Source organism: Amblyraja radiata, chromosome 5, assembly GCF_010909765.2.
Source record: "Amblyraja radiata isolate CabotCenter1 chromosome 5, sAmbRad1.1.pri, whole genome shotgun sequence".
NCBI lineage: Eukaryota > Metazoa > Chordata > Chondrichthyes > Rajiformes > Rajidae > Amblyraja > Amblyraja radiata.
The window spans coordinates 95,495,364-95,518,695 of NC_045960.1; the positions used below are offsets into that span (position 1 = coordinate 95,495,364).

Sequence of the window (23,332 nt, forward strand, 5' to 3'; positions counted from 1 at the left end):
TAATAATATTTTTCTCCATGATTACTCATGTACAGCACTTTGTTGCAACAGTGGTTGTCTTTAAAGTGCTCTATAAATAAAGTTATTATTATTAAGATAGACACAAAATGCTGGAGCAACTCAGTCTGAAGAAGGGTCTCGCCTCGAAACATCCCCATTCCTTCTATCCAGAAATGCTGCCTGTGCTGCCCAGTTACTACAACATTTTGTGTCTACCTTCGATTTAAACCAGCATCTGCAGTTCTTTCCTACACACACGTTCAACACTTCCTCCTGACTTGCCTTTAAATGCATCAACATTGCATGGCGTTTGGTCAACCAACTCTGGGTGGACTCGAACGGCCAACCCTCCATTAGCAGTTAATTACATGGACCATTTGCACCACAGATGGCAAGAAATCTCTATCCTTTTCTTCCTACCTGGACATCTGGAAAATAATTTTCTTTACACTCCTTTAGTACTGCTCATCAATATAGGAATAATACCAAAGCCCCCATCCCAGAGCCTGAATAAAAAGGTAACACAGATTTTAATCACTGAGAAAGATTACAAGGCAGCCAACGGATCTGGAGCAATGGCAAGCGAAAGTGATGTAACAAGAATTAAGGTAGATAGAACCGAGTCACCAGTAAGTATCAAACAGTATAAATCAGTAGCAAACAACATAAATGTTCACAATATCTCAGCATTTACATTTGATTTGTCAAACAAATCCGGGCTGTCTGCCTTTGATTTGAAATGATGGTGTATACAGTCTCTCAGAGCTATGTCCAATAATTTGCTTGTCACCAATGTTAGGCTGTTTGTAATTATTTGGTCCATTACTTTCTCCCTTTGTAAGCAATAGTATCACATTACCGTCTTTCCAATCTCTGCGCTACGCCTTTAGAAAATGAGAACAAACAAATGACAGGCAAAGTGCTCTTCCTTCCCATGCATCGCTTCAAAGCCAGGGATATCTGTCAATGAACATGATGATATGTCTACTTTTAATGCCAATCTCCTTCCATTTGAACGTCCCAGTGTTTTCATTTATCTTCCTTTCACATGCACAAGGCTCATAGAAACATAGAAAATAGGTGCAGGAGTAGGCCATTTGGCCATTTGGCCCTTCGAGCCTGCACCGCCATTCAATATGATCATGGCTGATCATCCAACTCAGTATCCCGTACCTGCCTTCTCTCCATACCCCCTGATCCCTTTAGCCACAAGGGCCACATCTAACTCCCTTAAATATAGCCAATGAACTGGCCTCAACTACATTCTGTGGCAGAGAATTCCAGAGATTCACCATTCTCTGTGTGAAAAATGTTTTTCTCATCTCGGTCCTAAAAGATTTCCCCCTTATCCTTAAACTGTGACACCTTGTTCTGGACTTCCCCAACATCGGGAACAATCTTCCTGCATCTAGCCAGTCCAACCCCTTAAGAATTTTGTAACTTTCTATAAGATCCCCCCTCAATCTTCTAAATTCTAGCGAGTACAAGCCGAGCCTATCCAGTCTTTCTTCATATGAAAGTCCTGACATCCCAGGAATCAGTCTGGTGAACCTTCTCTGTACTCCCTCTACGGCAAGAATGTCTTTCCTCAGATTAGGAGACCAAAACTGTACGCAATACTCCAGGTGTGGTCTCACCAAGACCCTGTACAACTGCAGTAGAACCTCCCTGCTCCTATACTCAAATCCTTTTGCTATGAATGCTAACATACCATTCGCTTTCTTCACTGCCTGCTGCACCTGCATGCCTACTTTCAATGACTGGTGTACCATGACACCCAGGTCTCGTTGCATCTCCCCTTTTCCTAATCGGCCACCATTCAGATAATAATTGGCTCAGTCATTGCAAAATAATAAAAGCCCGATGGGCCGAATGCCCTCCTACTGCCGTATTAATTTTGATAGTTAAATCCACAATCTTTAATAAATAATAAGGAGCAGATACTGTATAATTGAAAACAAGGAAGGTGTTCTTCAGAGTAGAAGGGAGAGATCAACTGAACAAAATCTCACATTTTGATTGGGAAATTTATAACAATAGACAATAGGTGCAGGAGTAGGCCATTCGGCCCTTCGAGCCAACACCGCCATCCCCAATCAGTACCCCGTTCCTGCCTTCTCCCCATATCCCCCGACTCCACTGAATGGGGGTGGTATGAACGTTGATTTCTCTAATTTCAGGTAACTCCTGCATTCCCTCCCCTCCCCTCTCCCACCCTAGTCATCCTCTCACTTCCACTGTTTGCTCTTGTTATCCCTGTATCCCACTTGTTATCACACCTTCCCCAGCCAACAATGGACCATTATGGGCTCCACCCTTCCTGAGCTTATCTTTTGCCTGCCCTGACATGTTCTGGCATTTTCTCGCCTCAAAATCAACGGCCAACGAGGCAGAGTTTCATTTACGCCTAAATTTATATTTGTCAACACCCCTAACAATACAGACATTCCTTCTGTTTAGAACCACAATTTGTACAGAGCTCACCAGCATAATCCAATATGAATCAGGCACCCACTTGATTTCCATGGTGAGAGATAGATTGAGAAATGAAACCCTACCTTGAATGATTCCAGTTGTTGGTTGATGACCTCGGTTTCCATGCCAACGCTGCCCTGATTCTCCTCATGTTCCTCAGACACAGTCATCAGTTCACTGAATGTTTTCCTTCTGTTGTTGAACTCTTCAACCTGGGCATGGGTGGTTCCCACCTGCTCCTCCCTGACCGTTGCCCTGTCCAGCAGCTTATTGCATTGCTTGCTCAAAGCCTCCAGATCCCGCTTCAACCCCATCAAATCTGGAGAGCCTGAGGACTCCAGCATCTGCCTGCTTTCTTTCTTTGTGCCTTCGATGCCTGTCGTCAGCTGCTGGAGTTTACTGATGAACCCTCGGATGTCGTCTTTCTGGACGCAAAGGCAGTCCAGGTCCCTTCCCACAGGAGCCATGCCGTCCAGTTCATCGTCGAGGTCGGCAAATAAGGAGAACATCTCCCGGATGTTGTTCTGAAACTTGCCCGATGCCTTGGAGCTTGACCTCCAAGGAGGAGCACCTTTCACGTACCTGCTGGCTCACCGACTCGTGATCTTTCCGCAGAGCATCAGCTTGCTGCAGGAGCAAAGACGCTCCTTCTCTGTCTGAGGAGGCGGAGGTCAATCTCTGAGCAAGACACTTGACCCTCTCCACTTGGGATGTCAAAGCCTGAAGCATCTTCTGCTGGGCATTCAAATTGGTCAAGCATTTGTTACTGTACGCTTGAGACCCAAGGGTATCATGGTGGTCCAGTTGCTGCTTGGCCCCTTGTAACTGCCCCTTCGTATCTCTGAGAGAATTTTGAAACTCCTTCATGCATTTTGCATTCTCATTCAGGGACTCTTTTTTAAGGCGGAGTTGTTCACCGATCATATCCACCTTCTGGTTGACCAGAGCCTTCTCACACTGGACATCCTCAGCATCCACCTGACTGGCTTCAATCAGGCGGTCTGCAGCATTATTTAAAGACTCAAGCTCCCTCCGATGCTGGTCCATGTCATTCTGTAAAGCCTTAATGCTTGCCAACGAGGACTCGACCTCTGCCCCGCCACTGCACACTTGCACCTGCGAGGACTTTGCTTCACATTCTTGCACCCACGGGAGCAAGCGTTCTACACATTCTTGGTACCTCTGGGCTTTCTGCAAACAATCCCTCAGTTTCTCTTGCCTGTTCTCCACTTGCTTGGCCAGCTCTTCCCAGGTGCCCCTGAGGGCAGCAAGTTGATCCTGCAAGGCAGTTTTCTCAACTCCCGTCTGCATATTCTGGAGGAGTGACTCTCCTTCTGCCGTGATCATCTCGTAGGACCCAGCTTTTTGTGCTAAGGATTTCTGAAACGCCGTCTGCTCATCGATCAGTGAGTGGAGGAGGTCAGGCTTGGCCGATATGGGAGCCCTCTGGCTCTGCTCATCGCACTTTCCACCTATCCAGGCTTGGAAATCGTCAAACATCTGTTGAAACTGCTCGGAATTTGCCAGTGCAGACTGAAGATGATGGACTCGATTTCCTTTAACATAATATAAAATAATGTGAAGCATTATTTTATGGCTTCCCAATTTACCAGCCCAAAAAGAGTATACGTTACAGCTAGGGAAAAGACTCTTCCAGTCTTGATGCCTCTGGCAACTTTGTGCAACTCTAATTTGTCTTACCACCCAGACCCCTCACCACAGCAATGCAATACATTTTCAGGATCAAACCCGGGTCTCGGGCACTGTGAGCCAGCAGCTCTACCACTGGGCCACTCCCACTTATTTTCTTTTGGACTATGAGGAAATCCAGGGATATGGGAAAGGACAATGGAGACCAAGCTCATCATCACACCTCAGGGGATCTCTGAGCCGCTTTAAAGGCCCTGTCCCACGAGCATGTGACATGCATGCGGCAAGCACGACCAAACCGGAAGCGGGGGTCGCGCGGAGGTCAAGTGAGTGACGTGAAGTTCGAGCGAAGTCCGCGGGAAATTCATGAGTGACGTACGGCGTCAAGACGCTGTGTAATGCGTCGAGACGCTGCGCACGCCCGTTGAGGCGGTGCGTACGCCGTCGAGGCGGCTGCGGGCCGGTAGGCCGTTGCCGCGTGGAATTTTTGAGCACGGTCAGTTTTTCGGAGCTCCGCGCGATGTCGGGACCAGCTCCGCACAATTCCATACGGCTCCGGCGATCGAAGTGGGACCGGCCCCGCGAGGCCGTACGGCTCAAGCGACCACGTTAGGTCGTGCTTGCCGCATGGAGTCGCATGCTCGTGGGACAGGCCCTTAACTCCTGTTTCTTATGATCTCTGTTCCTGAGGCTTGGTTAACGTTTATAAGGTAGCTCATATTGCTTTTTGGTTACATTTTCTTTCAAATGCATTGAGAATCTCCTCTAGCATTTCTGCAAAGCCCATTTATTGCCAAATCATGAATCTAATCTTTATTTGCTCACACAAAGGGTCTTCAAACTGAAACTTTAATTCTATTTCGCTCACTCCACAGACACTGCCTGACTTCCTGAGTGTTTCCAGCAGTTTGGGTTTTTTTATTTTAGATTACCAGCATCTGCATTTTTTTTTATGTTCATCAGCAATCTGTCACCTATGCACAAGATCATTTTCACTTCATCGGCAATTTACTGCATCTGTGAGACACCAGTGGGAATTCATGAATGCTTTCAAGTAAAAATAGAAATCATGAAATGCAGGAGTAATATACGAAGAAAGTCGGGCAGCAAAAAAAAAAAAAGGAATCAGTTAATAGCCTGAAATATTAAAACCAAACAAAACGGAAAATGCTCAGTTGTAGAATGGATCAACAACCATGGAAAAAATACAGGTCAACAATTTGGACTAATCTCTTCAGCTGTGTATTCAGATCATTCTCTCTAGTTCTGTGCCTTTTCAGCACTGATTGCTATAATATCAGATCCATGTTTGTTTTAATCTCATCAATAATCTAAACCTCAAGCCAGGCGGAATCAAGGGATGTGGGGAGAAAGCAGGAACGGGGTACTGATTTTGGATGATCAGCCATGATCATATTGAATGGTGGTGCTGGCTCGAAGTGCCGAATGGCCTACTCCTGCACCTATTGTCTATGTTTCTATCATCGAGAAGCAAAAAACTGCAGGAGCTGAAAATTTGAAATTCCAGTTCCAATGAAAGGTCAATGAACTGAAGCTTTGCCTCCGTTTCTCCCTACTCTGGTGTTGCCTGACCGGCTGAGTAGTTGAAGCCATTTCTCTTTTAATTCCTGTAAACCACGTTATTTGTTTATCCCGTGCCGCAGATCAATCACGCACCTGCTCTTTCCTCGAGGTCCCGGAACGGCTTGACGACGTTGTCCAACTGTCTGGTGAGCTCAGCCTTCAAGTACTGCTCGCCAACGAGGACCGAGATCTCCTCGCAGAGGGCCCCGGCCTCCTGCACGCCCTTCTCCTCCTGCTGCAGCTCGGCCCGGAGTTCGCTGGCCACCTCCAGCTGCCGCTTCACAGCTTCGGGCTGGGCGTCGATGGGCGGCTGGCTGGCCAGCTTCGCGTCCAAGGTGCTCAACTTGCCCGAGAGGTGGTGGACTAGGTTTTGGAACTGGGTGCTTTTGACGATGGCCCGGTCAATGAGGTTAGAGCGGTTAACCAGCTGCCCAGTCAGAGAATCCCACTTCTGCGTTACAGCAGCCAGCTGGACGCTGACAACGCCACAGGTCGGAGCAGAGTCATCTGGTCGACTCAAAATGCCCTCAGCTGCCAGTTTCAGCTGCTCGTGTTGTGGCTTCCGTGTCTCAAACTCCTTCAGCAGGATCTACAAATGCAAGATAGACATTTGGATCAACTGGAAGGTAGAAAGTCATCTTTTCATTAGAGGATTGAGGGGGGGTCTTATAGAAACGTACAAAATTCTTAAGGGGTTGGACAGGCTAGATGCAGGAAGATTGTTCCCGATGTTGGGGAAGTCCAGAACAAGGGGTCACAGTTTAAGGATAAGAGGAAAATAATTTAGGACCGAGATGAGAAAAACTTTTTTCACACAGAGAGTGGTGAATCTCTGGAATTCTCTGCCACAGAAGGTAGTTGAGGCCAGTTCATTGGCTATATTTAAGAGGGAGTTAGATATGACCCTTGTGGCTAAAGGGATCAGGGGGTATGGAGAGAAGGCAGGTACAGGATACTGAGTTGGATGATCAGCCATGATCATATTGAATGGTGGTGCAGGCTCGAAGGGCCGAATGGCCTACTCCTGCACCTATTTTCTATGTTTCTATGTTTGTACACAACACAGACCGATCCCAGTGCAACCCTATCACAGGATCCAAACATTACGGATCCTGCGATCTGATAATAAGATCTGAGAGGAGCAAGATTCAATAGGATTCTGGGTTGTAACATTTCACACAGAGGGCGGTGAGTATATGGACTGAGCTGCCGAAAGGAGTTGTTGAGACAGGTGTAATACAACATTTAAAAACATTGGCACAGGTACAAGAATAGGAAGGGTTTAGAGGGATATCGGCCAAATGTGAGGAGGTGGGACTAGCATTGATGGGACATCTTGGTCAGCATGGGCAAGTTAGGACTGAAGCGTCTATTTCCATGGCTCTATGTATGGCTTTATGACTCTGTGACTAAGAATGAATGGCTGAGTTAGTATTACCAACAGGCTTTTCTAAGATAAAGTTGCGTGGTTTGAGGAAAGGCTGTTCTAAGTTGAGTGCAACATATGTACAATGGGTGAACACACTCGGTGTACATTAACGTGCCACAAGTCTGGAACAGAACTGAGCTCTAGCTATTAAAAGTCACACGCAAATACACAGAAAATGGACACCACATGACATCTCATGCTCAATAAGAAGCTTCTGCTAACAGCAGAACTAAAGCAAGGAATGCATTTGCTCAGGCTGACCTCTATTCCAAGGGGAATTTACATCAATCTGTCTGACAGCCATTTTAGGCAATTCTTACAATGCATCTACTCACAGTGAACTGGGTTAAATATATTTTAGATGGAGACAAATTTGCTAAAACTACTGAATTGTACAAGACCACTTTGCTGTCATGACTACTGGTTCACTCAGCTAAAAATACCTTTGGATGCAGTGGACATTTAAGGAGATCTTTCAGAATGGACAGAAAAGAAACATTCCAACAAGAAAGTAACATTCCCAGGGGATGTTCCTATAATCTGTGGTTACTAAAAATGGTAATAATAATACTAAACATAAAGAAAAGGAGAAAATAATTGTGCAAAAGTAGATGCAGGTTAGTAGACTGGCCAGAATATAAAGGCAGTACAGAATGGCTAAACAACTAATAAGGAAAGGATAATTTAAAACACAAGATAAAACAAGCCAAAAATATTTTAAAAATGTGATAGGAAGTTTTTCCACAGATAGTTTTTTTTAAATAGTTAACTAATTTAGTATTGGTTCTATAGAAAGCAAGTCTGGGGAAAACTGAATGGAAATGAAACTGGAGCCGATACATTCAATCAATGTTTTGTTTCCATCTTCACCTGAGAGGACACTGATAACATCCCAGAAATAGCTACATCAGGAATCTGGAGAGAGGGGGGGAACGCAGGATAATTCCAGTCGCAAGGGAAGTTGGACTGATTATTCAGGTTGTGGGCTGGCAAGTCTCTGGATCTTGATGGTCCTCACCCCAAGGTTTGAAAGGGAGTGGCGAGTGAGATGGTTGCTGAGTCTATCTAGTTTAGGAAGATTACTAATCTTCCTAAATTCTCCAGTTTGGTGAAAGGTACCGATGTATTGGAAAATAGAAAACATAACTCCATTATTTAAAAAGCAAAGGGAGGCTATTTGGGTGGAACTAAGAAATGGGAAAGGGGTAGCAACACTTATAGGGGTGTATTATAGACCGCCAAATGGGGAGCGAGAATTGGAAGAGCAAATATGTAAGGAGATTGCAGATATTAGTAGTAAGCACAAGGTAGTGATTGTGGGAGATTTCAATTTTCCACACATAGACTGGGAAACACATTCTGTAAATGGGCTGGATGGGTTGGAGTTTGTAAAATGTGTGCAGGATAGTTTTTTGCAACAATACATAGAAGTACCTACTAGAGAAGGGGCGGTACTGGACCTCCTGTTAGGAAATGAGATGGGTCAGGTGGCAGAGGTATGCGTTGGGGAACAGTTCGGGTCCAGTGATCACAATACCATTAGTTTCAATATAATTATGGAGAGGGACAAAACTGGACCTAGGGTTGAGATTTTTGATTGGAGAAAGGCTAACTTTGAGGAGATGCGAAAGGATTTAAAAGGAGTAAATTGGGACAGTTTGTTTTATGGGAAAGATGTGGAAGAGAAATGGAGTACATTCAAAGGTGAAATTTTAAGAGTACAGAATCTTTATGTCCCTGTTCGGTTGAAAGGAAATCGTAAAAATTGTAAAGAGCCATGGTTTTCAAGGGAAATTGGACACTTGGTTCGGAAAAAGAGGGATATCTACAATAGTTATAGGCAGCATGGAGTAAATGAGGTGCTTGAGGAGTATAAAGAATGTAAAAAGAATCTTAAGAAAGAAATTAGAAAAGCTAAAAGAAGATATGAGGTTGCTTTGGCAAGTAAGGTAAAAGTAAATCCGAAGGGTTTCTACCGCTATATTAATAGCAAAAGGATAACTAGGGATAAAATTGGTCCATTAGAGAGTCAGAGTGGCCAACTATCTGCAGAGCCAAAAGAGATGGGGGAGATATTGAACAGTTTCTTTTCTTCGGTATTCACCAAGGAAAAGGATATTGAATTATGTGAGGTAAGGGAAACAAGTAGAGTAGCTATGGAAACTATGAGGATCAAAGAAGAGGAAGTACTGACACTTTTGAGAAATATAAAAGTGGATAAGTCTCCAGGTCCGGACAGGATATTCCCTAGGACATTGAGGGAAGTTAGTGTAGAAATAGCAGGGTCTATGGCAGAAATATTTCAAATGTCATTAGAAACGGGAATAGTGCCGGAGGATTGGCGTACTGCGCATGTTGTTCCATTGTTTAAAAAGGGGTCTAAGAGTAAACCTAGCAATTATAGACCTATTAGTTTGACGTCAGTGGTGGGCAAATTAATGGAAAGAATACTTAGAGATAATATATATAAGCATCTGGATAAACAGGGTCTGATTAGGAACAGTCAACATGGATTTGTGCCTGGAAGGTCATGTTTAACTAATCTTCTTGAATTTTTTGAAGATGTTACTCGGGAAATTGATGAGGGTAAAGCAGTGGATGTTGTGTATATGGACTTCAGTAAGGCCTTTGACAAGGTTCCTCATGGAAGGTTAGTTAAGAAGGTTCAATGGTTGGGTATTAATGGTGGAGTAGCAAGATGGATTCAACAGTGGCTGAATGGGAGATGCCAGAGAGTAATGGTGGATGGTTGTTTGTCAGGTTGGAGGCCAGTGACGAGTGGGGTGCCACAGGGATCTGTGTTGGGTCCACTGTTGTTTGTCATGTACATCAATGATCTGGACGATGGTGTGGTAAATTGGATTAGTAAGTATGCAGATGATACTAAGATAGGTGGGGTTGCGGGTAATGAAGAAGAGTTTCAAAGTCTACAGAGAGATTTATGCCAGTTGGAAGAGTGGGCTGAAAGATGGCAGATGGAGTTTAATGCTGATAAGTGTGAGGTGCTACATCTTGGCAGGACAAATCAAAATAGGACGTACATGGTAAATGGTAGGGAATTGAAGAATGTAGGTGAACAGAGGGATCTGGGAATAACTGTGCACAGTTCCATGAAAGTGGAATCTCATGTAGATAGGGTGGTAAAGAAAGCTTTTGGTGTGCTGGCCTTTACAAATCAGAGCATTGAGTATAGAAGTTGGGATGTAATGTTAAAATTGTACAAGGCATTGGTGAGGCCAATTCTGGAGTATGGTGTACAATTTTGGTCGCCTAATTTTAGGAAGGATGTCAACAAAATAGAGAGAGTACAGAGGAGATTTACTAGAATGTTGCCTGGGTTTCAGCAACTAAGTTACAGAGAAAGGTTGAACAAGTTAGGGCTTTATTCTTTGGAGCGCAGAAGGTTAAGGGGGGACTTGATAGAGGTTTTTAAAATGATGAGAGGGATAGACAGAGTTGACGTGGAAAAGCTTTTCCCACTGAGAGTAGGGAAGATTCAAACAAGGGGACATGACTTGAGAATTAAGGGACTGAAGTTTAGGGGTAACATGAGGGGGAACTTCTTTACGCAGAGAGTGGTAGCTGTGTGGAATGAGCTTCCAGTGAAGGTGGTGGAGGCAGGTTCGTTTTTATCATTTAAAAATAAATTGGATAGTTATATGGATGGGAAAGGAATGGAGGGTTATGGTCTGAGCGCAGGTATATGGGACTAGGGGAGACTATGTGTTCGGCACGGACTAGAGGGGTCGAGATGGCCTGTTTCCGTGCTGTAATCATTATATGTTATATGTTATATGTTATATGTTATATGTTATAGAAAGCAAGAAACTAATGTTTGTCATCGGGAAAATATGAAAAGAGGTGTTATAGAGATGTGATTAGAAAGAGAATGGAGATATGATTAGTAATGGTGTCAGGGGTTATGGGAAGAAGGTAGGAAAATGGGGTGGAGAGGGAAAGATAGATCAGCCATGATTGAATGGTGGAATAGACTTGATGGGCCAAATGGCCTAATTCTGCTCCTATAACTAACTTATGAACTTATAGCAAGCCGTTTAGAAAAGTCCAAGGTCAACAGGCAAAATCAACATGGTTTCATGAAAGGAAAATCATGTATGATTAAAGTAAACCCACAACTCTCCAAGCATCAAGGCAGACAAACCCGAACTGTTTGTTAGGACAACTTGTCATGTCTGACCAATTTATAGGAGTCTTTTGATGAAGTAACGTATCCTGTGGATAAAAGGGACTGTAATATATTTCTAGAGGTACTTGACGAGGGCTGTAACAAAGGCGAATTAGGAAAATAACTGCTCATGGTGTAGGAGGTAACATACTGTCGTAGATGAAAGATTGACTAGCTAATAGAAAACAGAGGGAGAGTAAAAATAAGTCGTTTTGGTTGGCAAGTTTTAAGTGGAGTGCCGTAAAGGTCAGTGCAGGGGTTCAACATTTTACAATTTATAGAAATGACTTGGATGGAGGTTAGTTGCTAAATTTGCTGCTGACACAAAGATAGATAGGAAAGCATGTTATGAAAAGAATATAAGGAAACTACAAGAGGATATGGATACATTGATTGAGTGGGCAAAATGCTGGCAAATGGTGAATAACGTGTGAAGATGTCAAATTGTTCATTTTGTTAGGAAAATTAAACAAGGTGCATACTATGTAAACGGTGAGAGATTGCAGAACTCCCAGATGCAGGGGGATCTAGGTGAACCTTGTGCTTGATTCACAAAAAGGCTAATACAACAGGTAGAGCAAGTTAGTAGTAACATGAACACAATGTTATTGCTTATTCCTGGGAGAATTGAACACAAAGGTAGGGAGGTTATGCTTCAGCTAAGATAGACACAAAAAGCTGGAGTAACTCAGCGGGACGGGCAGCATCTCTGGAGGGAAGGAATGGGTGACTTTTCGGGTTGAGACCCTTTTTTAGACTTTTTGTTACTCCAGCTTTATGTGTTATCTTCGGTTTAAACGAGCATCTGCAGTTCTTTCCTACACATTTCGTTACGCTTCAGCTATACCGGGCATTTTTGAGGCCACATCTGGAGTGCTCTGTAGAGTATGGGTCTCCTTCTTTAAAGCAGGATGTTAAAGTTTGAAAGCAGTTCAGAGAATATCTTTGAGACTAATATGTGGAATGGGCATGTTGCCATTGAGGAAAGGTCAGGCTAGGTTTGTATCTGCTGGGCTTTAGGAGAGGGTGATTTTCATTGTACTTATGCTAATGACATAAGCTCAACTAGTCGTGACTTGAGGGAACACAAAGTGCTGGGGTGACTCAACGGGTCAGGTTGCATCTCTGGAGAACATGGAGCAGCACAGTGGTGCAGCGGTAGAGTTGCTGCCTTACAGCACTAGAGTCCCATGTTCGATCCTGACTACGGGTGCTGCGTGTAACGAGCTTGTACGCTCTCCCTGTGACTTTGTGGGCTTTCTCCAGCTGCTCTGGTTTCCTCTCACACTCTAAAGACATACAGGCTTGTAAGTTAATTGGCTTCTGTAAAAATTGTAAATTGCCTCCTGTGTGTAGTTAGTGCTAATGTACGGGGTGATCGCTTGCTAAAGAAAGATTAATGTGGGTATACTGGAATGTGTAACTGCAGTCACATTTAGATTGGCTGTGTGAGTTTATCAAATGGTGGAGGAGGCTCGACTGGCCTGGTTTTGCTGCTGTGTAGGAATGAACTGCAGATGCTGGTTTATACCGGAGACACAAAATGCTGGAATAACTCAGCGGGTCCAGGCAGCATCTCTAGAGAAAAAGAATAGATGACGTTTCGGGTTGAGACCCTTCTTCAGGCAGGGAAGAGGGAAACTAGAGGTATGAAAAGGCACGTCACAAATCAGAGCTGGCACTGATGACCACAATGCTCTGTTCGAGCCCACAATGGCTCATTGTTGTCTGTGGGAGAGGTGTTAATGATGGGATGCAAACAGTGAAACTAGCAGTACCACTCGGGTGGGGGAGGGACAGAGAGAGGGGGAATACAAGGGTTATTAGGGACATCAATATTGATATCGCTGGGTTTTTCTGCGGGCTGGTATGTTCTCAGACAACTCATATTACCAATGGCTGCAAAGGTTTGAATCTCACAGCACAGCAGTCTTGAACTAATGTGGTCTAATCAGTTCCATTCTCTTACTCTTTCATCAAAGCCTTGTAAATTCCACCCCTCTTTTCAAATACTCATTAAACGTCCCTTTAAACATCACTACGGGATCCTCTTCCACCATTTCAGTCAAAGCATTCCCGGTTTCCACATCCATAAAACTCAAGTTCTCCAATTTCAATGAAAGTATTCATCCCAATAAATAAGGAGTGACTAATGGTTGTTAGTGCCGATGAATAATGGTACCCCTTACCTGAACTTGTTGTTTCTGGTTGTTCAACATATGAGGATCAATGGAGAGTGGCCCCAACACATTCATCATCAGTTCCTTCTCAATGAGCCACTGACTCAGTTGCACCTCAGCCGTTTCAAATTGCGTGAGGAACCCAGACGACTCCTGCAGCTTCTGTTGCCGCTCGCTGGCCGACTGGCTGACCTGCTTCCACTTTGAATCTAGAGTGGACAAGAACGAGAATGTGCAATGACGACTTTTCATCACTAACAAAACTAAACGTCTTCAAAACAGCATCTTGCCCTTCAATGGATCATTGCTCCACTTGCAAAGAGTTTGATGAGGAAAGGCAAGAAAGAGGAGATAGCACAAAATTATTGAGTAACTCAGCGGGTCCCAGCTGCAGTAACTCCAGCACTTTGTGTCTGTATTTGGTATAAACCTGCATCTGCAGTTCCTTCCTACACACAAAGGCAAGAGGTGGCTTGAACAGAGCATAACTGTCAATGTGGACACTTTGAGCCACGTGGCCTGTTTAAGCACTGGTACCCCATACAACCCAGTTGTGAAGCAAGTTTGTTGTTATGCCAATGTCATCAGAGACACTCTCTCCACAACCAAAACAGACAGAGATCAACACTTGGCCTTGCTCAGAGCGTCCGATGAAACCAGGATTCATACTTTTTGCGCTTCCTCGGCAAGGCTACCAGCATAATCAGTCTCACCCTGGTCACTTCTTCCTCTCCCCTCTCCCATTTGGCAAGAGGGATAAAAGTGTGAAAACACATACCTCCAGATACAGGGACAGTTTCTTTCAAGCTGCTATCAGGCAACTGAACCATCCTACCTCAACTAGAGAGCGGGTCCTGACCTACTATATACCTCATTGGAGCGTCTCAGACTATTGTTAATCGGACTTTACTGGTCTTTACCTTGCACTAAACATTATTGCCTTTATCCTGTATTTGTACACTGTGGGCGGCTTGATTGCAGTCCTGTCTGGTCTTTCCTCTGACTGGTTAGCACGCAACAAAAAGCTGTTCACTGTAGCTCGGTACACATGACAATAAACTAAACTAAACTAAACAAGCCTTGGAGCGAGTGAACTTGGGAAATAGGAGATGCTGCTGCAATAGTGGGAGGAAATCGCCAAAGGCACTTGAACCAAGAAAGACGTGAATTTAATTTAAACAGGATTTGTTCCAGAGCCAGTTAGTTCAATACAAAACTCCCCGAGCCTGGTTTAAAAAATAGGGCTCATCCATAACTGTACTGATGCACCATAAACTGGGGAATGAGAAAGGGGCAAATCAGAGGGTGGGATGAGGTGACAAGCATGAACGGGTAAGGGTAAGGGGCAAGCAGAAGCAGGCAAGGTGGGGAGAAGGGAGGCAAGTAAGAGCAGAGGCAGGCAAGTTGGTGGGACTAAGAGGAGGTTATGGAGTAAAACAGAAAAGAAAGGGGCAGGGGGAATATGGCAGTACATCTACACGTTCAGAAGAAGGATCTGCAAGCACTATGATGAAGGAATTGAGTGGTTCCACCATATTAATGATGTGGGGGGAGGGAGGGAGGCGGTGAGTGCAACAGAGCATGCGGAGAATGAGCACAGAATATGCAGGAGGAATGTGGAATAGAGAAGTTCAGGCACACGGATTGAGCAGGGAAAGCATTACATGCAGAAAATGAGTGTACAAAAGGTGCACAAGCAACAAGAAAAAGCAAGGAAGAATTGAGAACACACTGACACACAGCACGTGTAATGTACATGCAGAGAAAGAGGGATCAGGTATGGTTACAAAGGGATAATTGGAAAGATAAGATAAGTTAAGGGATGTATTTTAATCTGTGTGGTTTCACTGGGACCTCCAGAAAGAGGAGACGTTTTGTGTAACATATTTGCTTCATCAATTTAACATGAATGGGAAAACAATATTATTCAATAATATCCAGTTTTACCTATTCTGGTCATTCTGGTCATTCAGATCACCATGGTATCCCCATGGAATGGGTACCCATTATTTACCCAATACCAATACGTTTATAAGGGCATGGATACAAAAAGTACCCGCACTTTTCATCCAGAATTATCCAGCAGTGGGAAAAATGTGCCAGAAATTGGTTTAATGATCAGCCAATTTCCATTCAATAGAATGAAAATAAGTTTTAGTTTTAGAGATACAGTGTGGAAACAGGCCCTTAGGCCCAAAGATCCTATAGCGCAGTAAGTTAGACCACTCCTGCTAAATGCAATGGGCTGACGTGTAGTACGCAATGGAGCGGAACGTGGGCCTTTATTTTATCCATTTCAATAACCCGACCCGACCTGACCCGACTCGCAGTGTAATCAACATTGCGGGAGGATAGTTTGTGTTAATAAATTGTAATTCTGAAAATGAGGAGAAGATTTTTACCAAAGAATTTCTATTTTTACGAGGATGTTTCCGTAACCGGCTTCCATCTCCGCACTAGTATCTTTGCTCTGCTATGGGATCTTTGGTGCGGAGACGGAAGCCGGTTACGGAAATGGAGCCGAAAATTACCCATGAATCTGCCCATGACCGTACTACATATTTTTGGTCGAGTGATCTATCTTGCTTGCTATAGGATCTTTGCTTAGGCCGACCACGGCCACACCCATCAGCGATCACCCATACACTAGTTCTATTTTGCACACGAGGGACAATTTACAGAATGTGTGAAAAACTAAAATAAACTAAACCAAACCCGGGAAAACCCATGCAATCACAGAGAGAACGTACAAATGCCGTCCAGACAGCACCCACAGTCAGGATCTAACCCAGGTTTCTGGTGCTTTAAGGCAGCAACTCTACCACTCCCCCAACTCTGAGTAAACCAGATATGAAGCGAAGAATTCCCTCTAACAGGAGTATAACTAGCCAACAGTTTTGAAATAACGGCCTGTTATCTAATTCCTGGCACTGACTTTTCTCTCCACTTCATTTTCTCGGGATCTGGGTGTTGCTGGCAAAGGCGGCATTCATAGCCCAGCGCGTAACTTGGCGTGAACTGCCGGCATCAAAGCAAGAAAGCTGCATTACTTTCAGACACTATTAACCTTCAGGTTCTTGAACAACTGACTTGTAGCAGAAAGTGGGATCCCTCGCCACAGAATACAATGCGAGCTTTAAACCACACCGATTTATAAGCTTCGACAGGAGATCAAACGGGAACAAAAGCTTTCAACGTCCTCGAAGCAGATGGTGACAGTTTGAGATTATTACATCTATAAATATTTAGTCCAATGTCAGAAATTGGGCACTAACGTTTCAGAGCTGATGTAGCAACAGGCATGTTTAAACAACAGCAACCAGCATGTGCTGACATACAGGTGTCCAAGCAGTGAGCGACTTTACCCATAAAATAAAGTTCTCTTGCCCACGACTTATAAAAGGAGCTGACTCAGTCAGTGATTTCATCACACCGTGCATGACTAACTTGCCTGATCTCATCAGTCTAATATACAGACAATAACTTTATGGACTATTTAGAAGAGACGTCTCTCCAAGTGAAGTTTTCCCATATCAATTATACATATGTGCGCTTGTGAAATTCTGTTTGCTCACTCTATGATAGATATGAATCACTGAATTCTACACCGCAATTTTTTTGATGAACCTTTGTATGACTGCCAAAATAATTTGGTTAAATAAATGAGCTTAAGTAATGTGCACAAATAAAAGATACATTAAGGGGGGACTTGATAGAGGTCTTTAAAACGTTGAGAGGGATAGACAGAGTTGACGTGGATAAGCTTCTCCCATTGAGAGTATGGATGATTCAAACAAGAGGACATGATTTGAGAATTAAGGGACAGAAGTTTAGGGGTAACATGAGGGGAAACTTCTTTACTCAGAGAGTGGTAGCTGTGTGGAATGAGCTTCCAGTGGAAGTGGTGGAAGCAGGTTCAATTTTATCATTTAAAAATATGGATAGGTATATGGATGGGAAAGGAATGGAGGTTTATGGTCTGAGTGCAGGTAGATGGGACTAGGTGAGAATAAGTGTTCGGCACGGACTAGAAGGGCCGAGATGGCCTGTTTCCGTGCTGTCATTGTTATATGGTTATATGTTATATGGTTACATTAGAGTTTGCTTTTTCTTTATGGGGAGCTGGGGCAAGGATGCAAAAGGACAGTTGGATTAGATAAAAGTTACATGTAATAATAAGAAAATTTAATTTTAAAAAGTTAAATGTATAAAACACAAGAAGAGCTGGAAATGCTCGAGTGCTTGACAACAATGATGATAATGGTGATTTTTCAGGTGAAGAAACAAACAAATTCACTCAATTTAAGGCCTTGTTAAACAGAAGTAGGATGCAAATTATAATCTGCACCAAATCTTATCATTCTAACATGTGTCTGCAGAGTTGAGATTTGTTTATTTTCTACTGTCTGAATCTGAGGCATTTAAAAAATTGATCGTGCAGGTAAATAAGCATGGAGACAGTGTGAGCAAAAGGCAAAGGGAAGAGAGAATGTAAAATGCTGACGGGGAAGAGAGAAGGTGATCAGGAGAGGGAGGGGACATGAGGGATAGACTCGGCTTGTACTCGCTAGAATTTAGAAGATTGGGGGGGGATCTTATAGAAACTTACAAAATTCTTAAGGGGTTGGACAGGCTCGATGCAGGAAGATTGTTCCCGATGTTGGGGAAGTCCAGAACAAGGGATCACAGTTTAAGGATAAAGGGGAAATCTTTTAGGACTGAGATGAGTAAAAACATTTTTCACACAGAGAGCGGTGAATTTCTGGAATTCTCTGCCACAGAATGTAGTTGAGGCCAGTTCATTCGCTATATTTAAGAGGAAGTTAGATGTGGCCCTTGTGGCTAAGGGGATCAGGGGACATGGAGAGAAGGCAGGTACGGGATACTGAGTTGGATGATCAGCCATTATCATATTGAATTGCGGTGCAGGCTCGAAGGGCCGAATGGCCTACTCCTGCACCTATTTTCTATGTTTCTATGTAAGAGGGGAAATCAAGATAGGCTGAGAATGGGGAATTAGAGAGGATGGGGAAAATGGGAAATGGTAACAGGGTGGGACAGTGGCGCAGCTGTTAGAGCCCCTGCCTCACAGCACCAGAGACCCGGGTTCAGTCCTGACCTCGGCTGTTGTCTGTGCAGTTTGCTGCTTTTCCCTGTGACTGTGTAGGTTTCCCCCAGGAGCTCCGTTTCCCTCCCACATCCCAAAGACGTGTGGTTTTATAGGTTAATTGTCTTCTGCAATTTGCCCCTAGCATGCTGGGAGTGGGATAACATTGAACGGGTGATCGATGGTCACTGGGTGGGCTGAAGGGCCTGTTTCCATGCTGTATCTCTAAACTACAACAGAGTGGGGAACGGTGGGGAGAATGCAAGCGATGGAGCACAAACAGTGGGGGGGAGATGGGAAGCAAATGGGATGGGAGAGCAAGCATTGGGGCAGAGGGGCAGTGAAGAGAGAGGGCAAACCGGGGAGGGAGAGAGAGGAGGCAAGTAGAAGCTGGGGCAGGCAAGGTGAAGGAGTAGGGATAAGCAAGAGGAGGAGGAAAAGCAGGAGAAAGAAGAAATAAATGGTAAGGGATGGGAAGAGGAGGTAAGTACAAGTGGTGACTTGGTGGGGGCAAGCAGAATGGGGAGAGGCAAGTGGGTGTGGATGCAAGTTAGCGGGGGAGAGGAGCTTTGGTAGAAAGGGAAAACATAAGGAGAACAGTACAGCAAGTGGCAGTACCTGGGAATATGTGTAAAAGGTGCATGGCCATTCAGCCTGCTCCAGCATTCAGTGGACCATCTTCTACCCATTTATCAGCCCTATTCCCACATCCCTCAATTCTCCCAAATTCCAGAAATCCATTGATCTCTGTTTTGAATGATCTCAGCGACCGAGACTCCACATCAGCCTTGAAAGGAATTCCAAAGATTCGCCAGCCTCTGAGGGAAGAAATATCTCATCTCAGTGCTGAGACTGTGACTCTCCTCACACCAGTGAGAAATACCTAGCAACATGGAATACCCCATCCCACGCCCCCTCGCCACATCTGGGCCAGAGTCCTCAATGGATTTTAGTCCTCTAAGGATTCATGAGGACACCACTCAATTCTTCTAAACTCTCGAGACTAGACGCCTTGCCTGCTCAACACTTCCTCCTTCACCAGACCTGCCATCCAAGATCCAGCCTGGTGCACTTTCCCTCCACTCACTCCACTCTACCTTAGGTATATAGACCAACATATACAATACTTCAGGCGTGCTCTGTAAGAGAGAAAGGGATAAAGGAAAGAAGGAGATGGGATGTCTTTAGACTTTAGAGATAAACCATGGAGACAGGCCCTTCGACCCACCAAGCCCATGCCGACCAGTGATCACCCATACACTCGTTCTATCCTGCACACTAGGGCCAATTAACCTACAAACCTGTGGGAGGAAACCAGAGCACCTGTAGAAAACCCATGCGGTCACAGGGAAAACATACAAATTCGGTACAGACAGCACCCTGGGTCATACCTGGGTCAGGATCATACCTGGGTCTCTGGTGCCATAAGGCAGTAACTCCACCGCTGCACCATTGTGCTGCCCTATCTTGCCCTAAGTCAAACCTGGAATGAGCTGCCATAGAAAATAGTTGGGGCAGGTAGAATAACAACATTTAAAATACATTTAGACAGGTGCTTGGATAGTAATGAGATTGAGGGGCGAGCTTAGATGGGACATTGTGGTTGACATGGATGAATTGGGCTAAAGAGGCTGTTTCTCTGCTGTATGACTGTGATTTGCAGTCGGAGGGAAAGAGGGGAGAAATCTGTAAGTGGTTGGAAGGAAGCTCAGAGAGACTTGCCTCTGTATTTCAACACTGATACTGCAGGAGTCTCAGACTGGGTTACAAGCTGATGTATTGGTTACGCAACCTTTCCAACAAATGAATGGGAGAGCAGACTTTGTAAAAAGTGAACACAAACAAGAAATGCTTTGTGAGTACAGCTCAATGAGAACAACACAGATGATGCGGAAGCCATGTCGGGCTTCAATACCAACTATTCATCCACTGCCCTGCAAAGAAAATCTTTCCATATTAATGAGCACTATGCTACCCAGTTCCCATTTATGTTCTACTCATTTCATGGCTCATTCCTAAAGTCAATTGCTTCATGTGTCAAGTCGCACATTTGCTGTTCCTTGACGTTGCATCGGGAATATCTATCTAAGCGACTGTCGTTTTCAATGGAGGGACAAGGGAATGATTTAGCACAGGGCTAAAATTAAAAATGCTTATTGATGGAATAATGAAGTTACATTCAACCAATCTCATCAAAGCTGCATTTTTAATAAGGACACACCGGTTTGTGGGTTAACCGGACAGGGAGGTCAGCGTATTCGCAGAAGGTCCGTTCTGTGATTTAATAAGTTTCGTGCATTTCAGTAACTTTCAAATCGCGCTTCATCATCAGATTTGGTTCCTTTCACTGTACAGTATATAGAGCTCAATGATTACTGTTGTACTTAGATCTCTGTTTTCCTGTTTCCATGTTAACTCAAAGTAAGGGTGTTATCTCTCGTTGGGCTGTCAAACATTTTAGAATGTTCTGAGGCTGAGCCTGATGGTCCCAAGTAAAAATCTTTTAATCTACCTTCCTTTCATATGTCACAAAAATACATACCTTAAAACATATTAACATATTAAAGAGACATAAAAAGTAAATCCCCGTGAGGTATTGGTTCAATGTTTTGTGCATTCACAGTCTGCATCAGGTATCCCTCTATTTAAATGAAAATCTATTAAAAAAAACGCAGATCTGAAATTAAAATAGAAAGGGCTGGATATTCTTAGCAAGTCGAGCATAATCTGCGGACAGACCCACTAAACTGGAATTGTATTCACTTGAATAAAGGAGACTGCGGGGAAATGTAACTGAGGTATCTGAAATTACAGGAGGCCTAGCTTGGGTAAGAACCCATCTCACTTGAGAAAGGTCGGGGGCAAAGATTTATCACAATTGTTATTATTTGGATTTGGGAAAGCATTTTCATGCACTCGACAAGAGGTAAGGGATTGGATTTTGTTGTTGAAAAAGTGGTTGAGGCTAAAAACACAATACTTGGATGAGTGTTTGTTGTGCCAGAAATTACTGAACTATGAACCAAGAGCAGTAAAAAGTGAAAGTAGTTTGGATAGCTCTTTTCCAGCTGGTTTATAGACAACCGGCCAAATGAGTTACACCTGTGTTATGAGAACAAATTGCATAAACCTGACTGACGTTCCCTTGACTCTCAAAGACTGAGAGCTGGCTTGATCAACATGTTCAAAATGATAGTGGCAATATTGAAGTTTTGTTACTACTATGCATTCATAAGATAGACAAGTGAAAGATTACTTATATAATCCAGCGTCTGTCTCCATTTCCCCGCTTCAGGCGAGTCTGGGTTTTCTTGCAGTAGCAAAGTCAACTTCTCTTTCACCTGTTCAACCCTATCTGTGTTTTGTTTCAATTCAGCTTCGTGCACCTGGAGCAAGGAAGCACAAGAAAAATGTTAAGAGTTAAATGCAGAAAACGATGCCTTGATCAGGCATTTTGAATCAACTCTTGAAATGTAATATCTGTTGAAAGGGACACATATCCTAAACATTAGGAAAGGACAGGGTAATAAGCAAAACAATCACAAATATAACTATTAATTATACTGTAGCACCACAAAAACCCTGATGGGCAAAATACTGGAAGACTTACTGGTTGTTCTCCATCATTTTCCAATTGCCCAACTACTTTCATACATTATTGAAAGCTGAAAAATATATTAGTTTCTTCTATTTTTTAAACATTCCATAGTTAGTCAGTAGTATAAGAAATATCTTAACTTTAAATAGTTTAGTCGCAGTGATGTAATTTATTGGACCGAAAAGCAACCCCTATGTGAAAGAAGCCAGACGTTAGAGAACAAACACAAAATATACGTGCTGGTCTGGAGTAACTCAACACTCTCATCTCAGTCTCCACTTCAATCCCCTGACCATTGGACACAATTATTTACCCTGTACATCTGCTGACACAGACCAGAATCTCTTTCCTATCAGGCACAACATCTTTACTCCAGCATTTTGTGTCCAGGCGCAACATCTGTTGGGCTTTTTCCAAAGCCTGCAAGGAGTTGCACCTTTCAATAAAATTAGTCCTTGCACCTGGGGAACGCCTCATGCACAATGATGGGTTTGAATACACTCTTCATAATATGGGACGATGGGATTTTTCTGCAGCTACTGTTGGGTTTATGTTTTTGATGCCTGTGTTCTCCTGTTGCTGAAGACATACGCAGTTCATTTTGAATGGGTTTGATGGTCTTTTCTTGCCTGTCCGTTTGCAGGTATGCAACCGTAGAAACACGCAGTGTAGTCTCTGTTCTTCTGATTACTTTTTGTTACACCATGAAAAAGTAGCAGCGCTTGACTTTGGGATTGTCGCTTATTGTACTGAAAGAGGTCATTCAGACAATCTTTGAGGAGCTACCCAATTTGCCCCACTTCACCCGCTCTCTTCTTATAGCCCTGCAAATTCCAAATATCCAGTTCCCTTTTGCAAATCATTCTTTACGGCTCCTATCTTTCCCTCTCGACCCCATTCTCTTATCTTCTCCCCATTACCCCCCGACACCCTTACTAATCAAGAATCTGACAATCTCCGCCTTAAAAATATCCATTGACTTGGCCTCCTCAGATGTATCTGGCAACAAAGTTCACAGATTCATCACCCTCTGACCAAACAAATTCTTCCTCATCTCCTCTAAAGGTACGTCCTTTTATTCTGAGGCTTGTCCCAGACTCCCCCATGGAATCATCCTATCCAC

General features: G+C 43.8%; 1 protein-coding gene and 1 long non-coding RNA gene across 2 annotated transcripts in view; one reads left to right on the forward strand and one right to left on the reverse strand.

The window, feature by feature from the left end:
- LOC116973618 (dystonin-like) overlaps positions 1–23,332 on the reverse strand; it is a 523,324-nt gene that overhangs the window by 140,344 nt on the left and 359,648 nt on the right. The window contains 5 exon segments of the mRNA XM_033021855.1: positions 2,559–3,005; positions 3,007–4,031; positions 5,803–6,298; positions 13,514–13,713; positions 21,868–21,997. Coding sequence (XP_032877746.1) covers positions 2,559–3,005; positions 3,007–4,031; positions 5,803–6,298; positions 13,514–13,713; positions 21,868–21,997 — 2,298 coding nt within the window.
- LOC116973620 lies at positions 14,271–18,217 on the forward strand. The gene is made up of 3 exons (XR_004412092.1): positions 14,271–14,385; positions 17,812–17,816; positions 18,207–18,217. It is a non-coding gene; the product is annotated as an uncharacterized LOC116973620 (long non-coding RNA).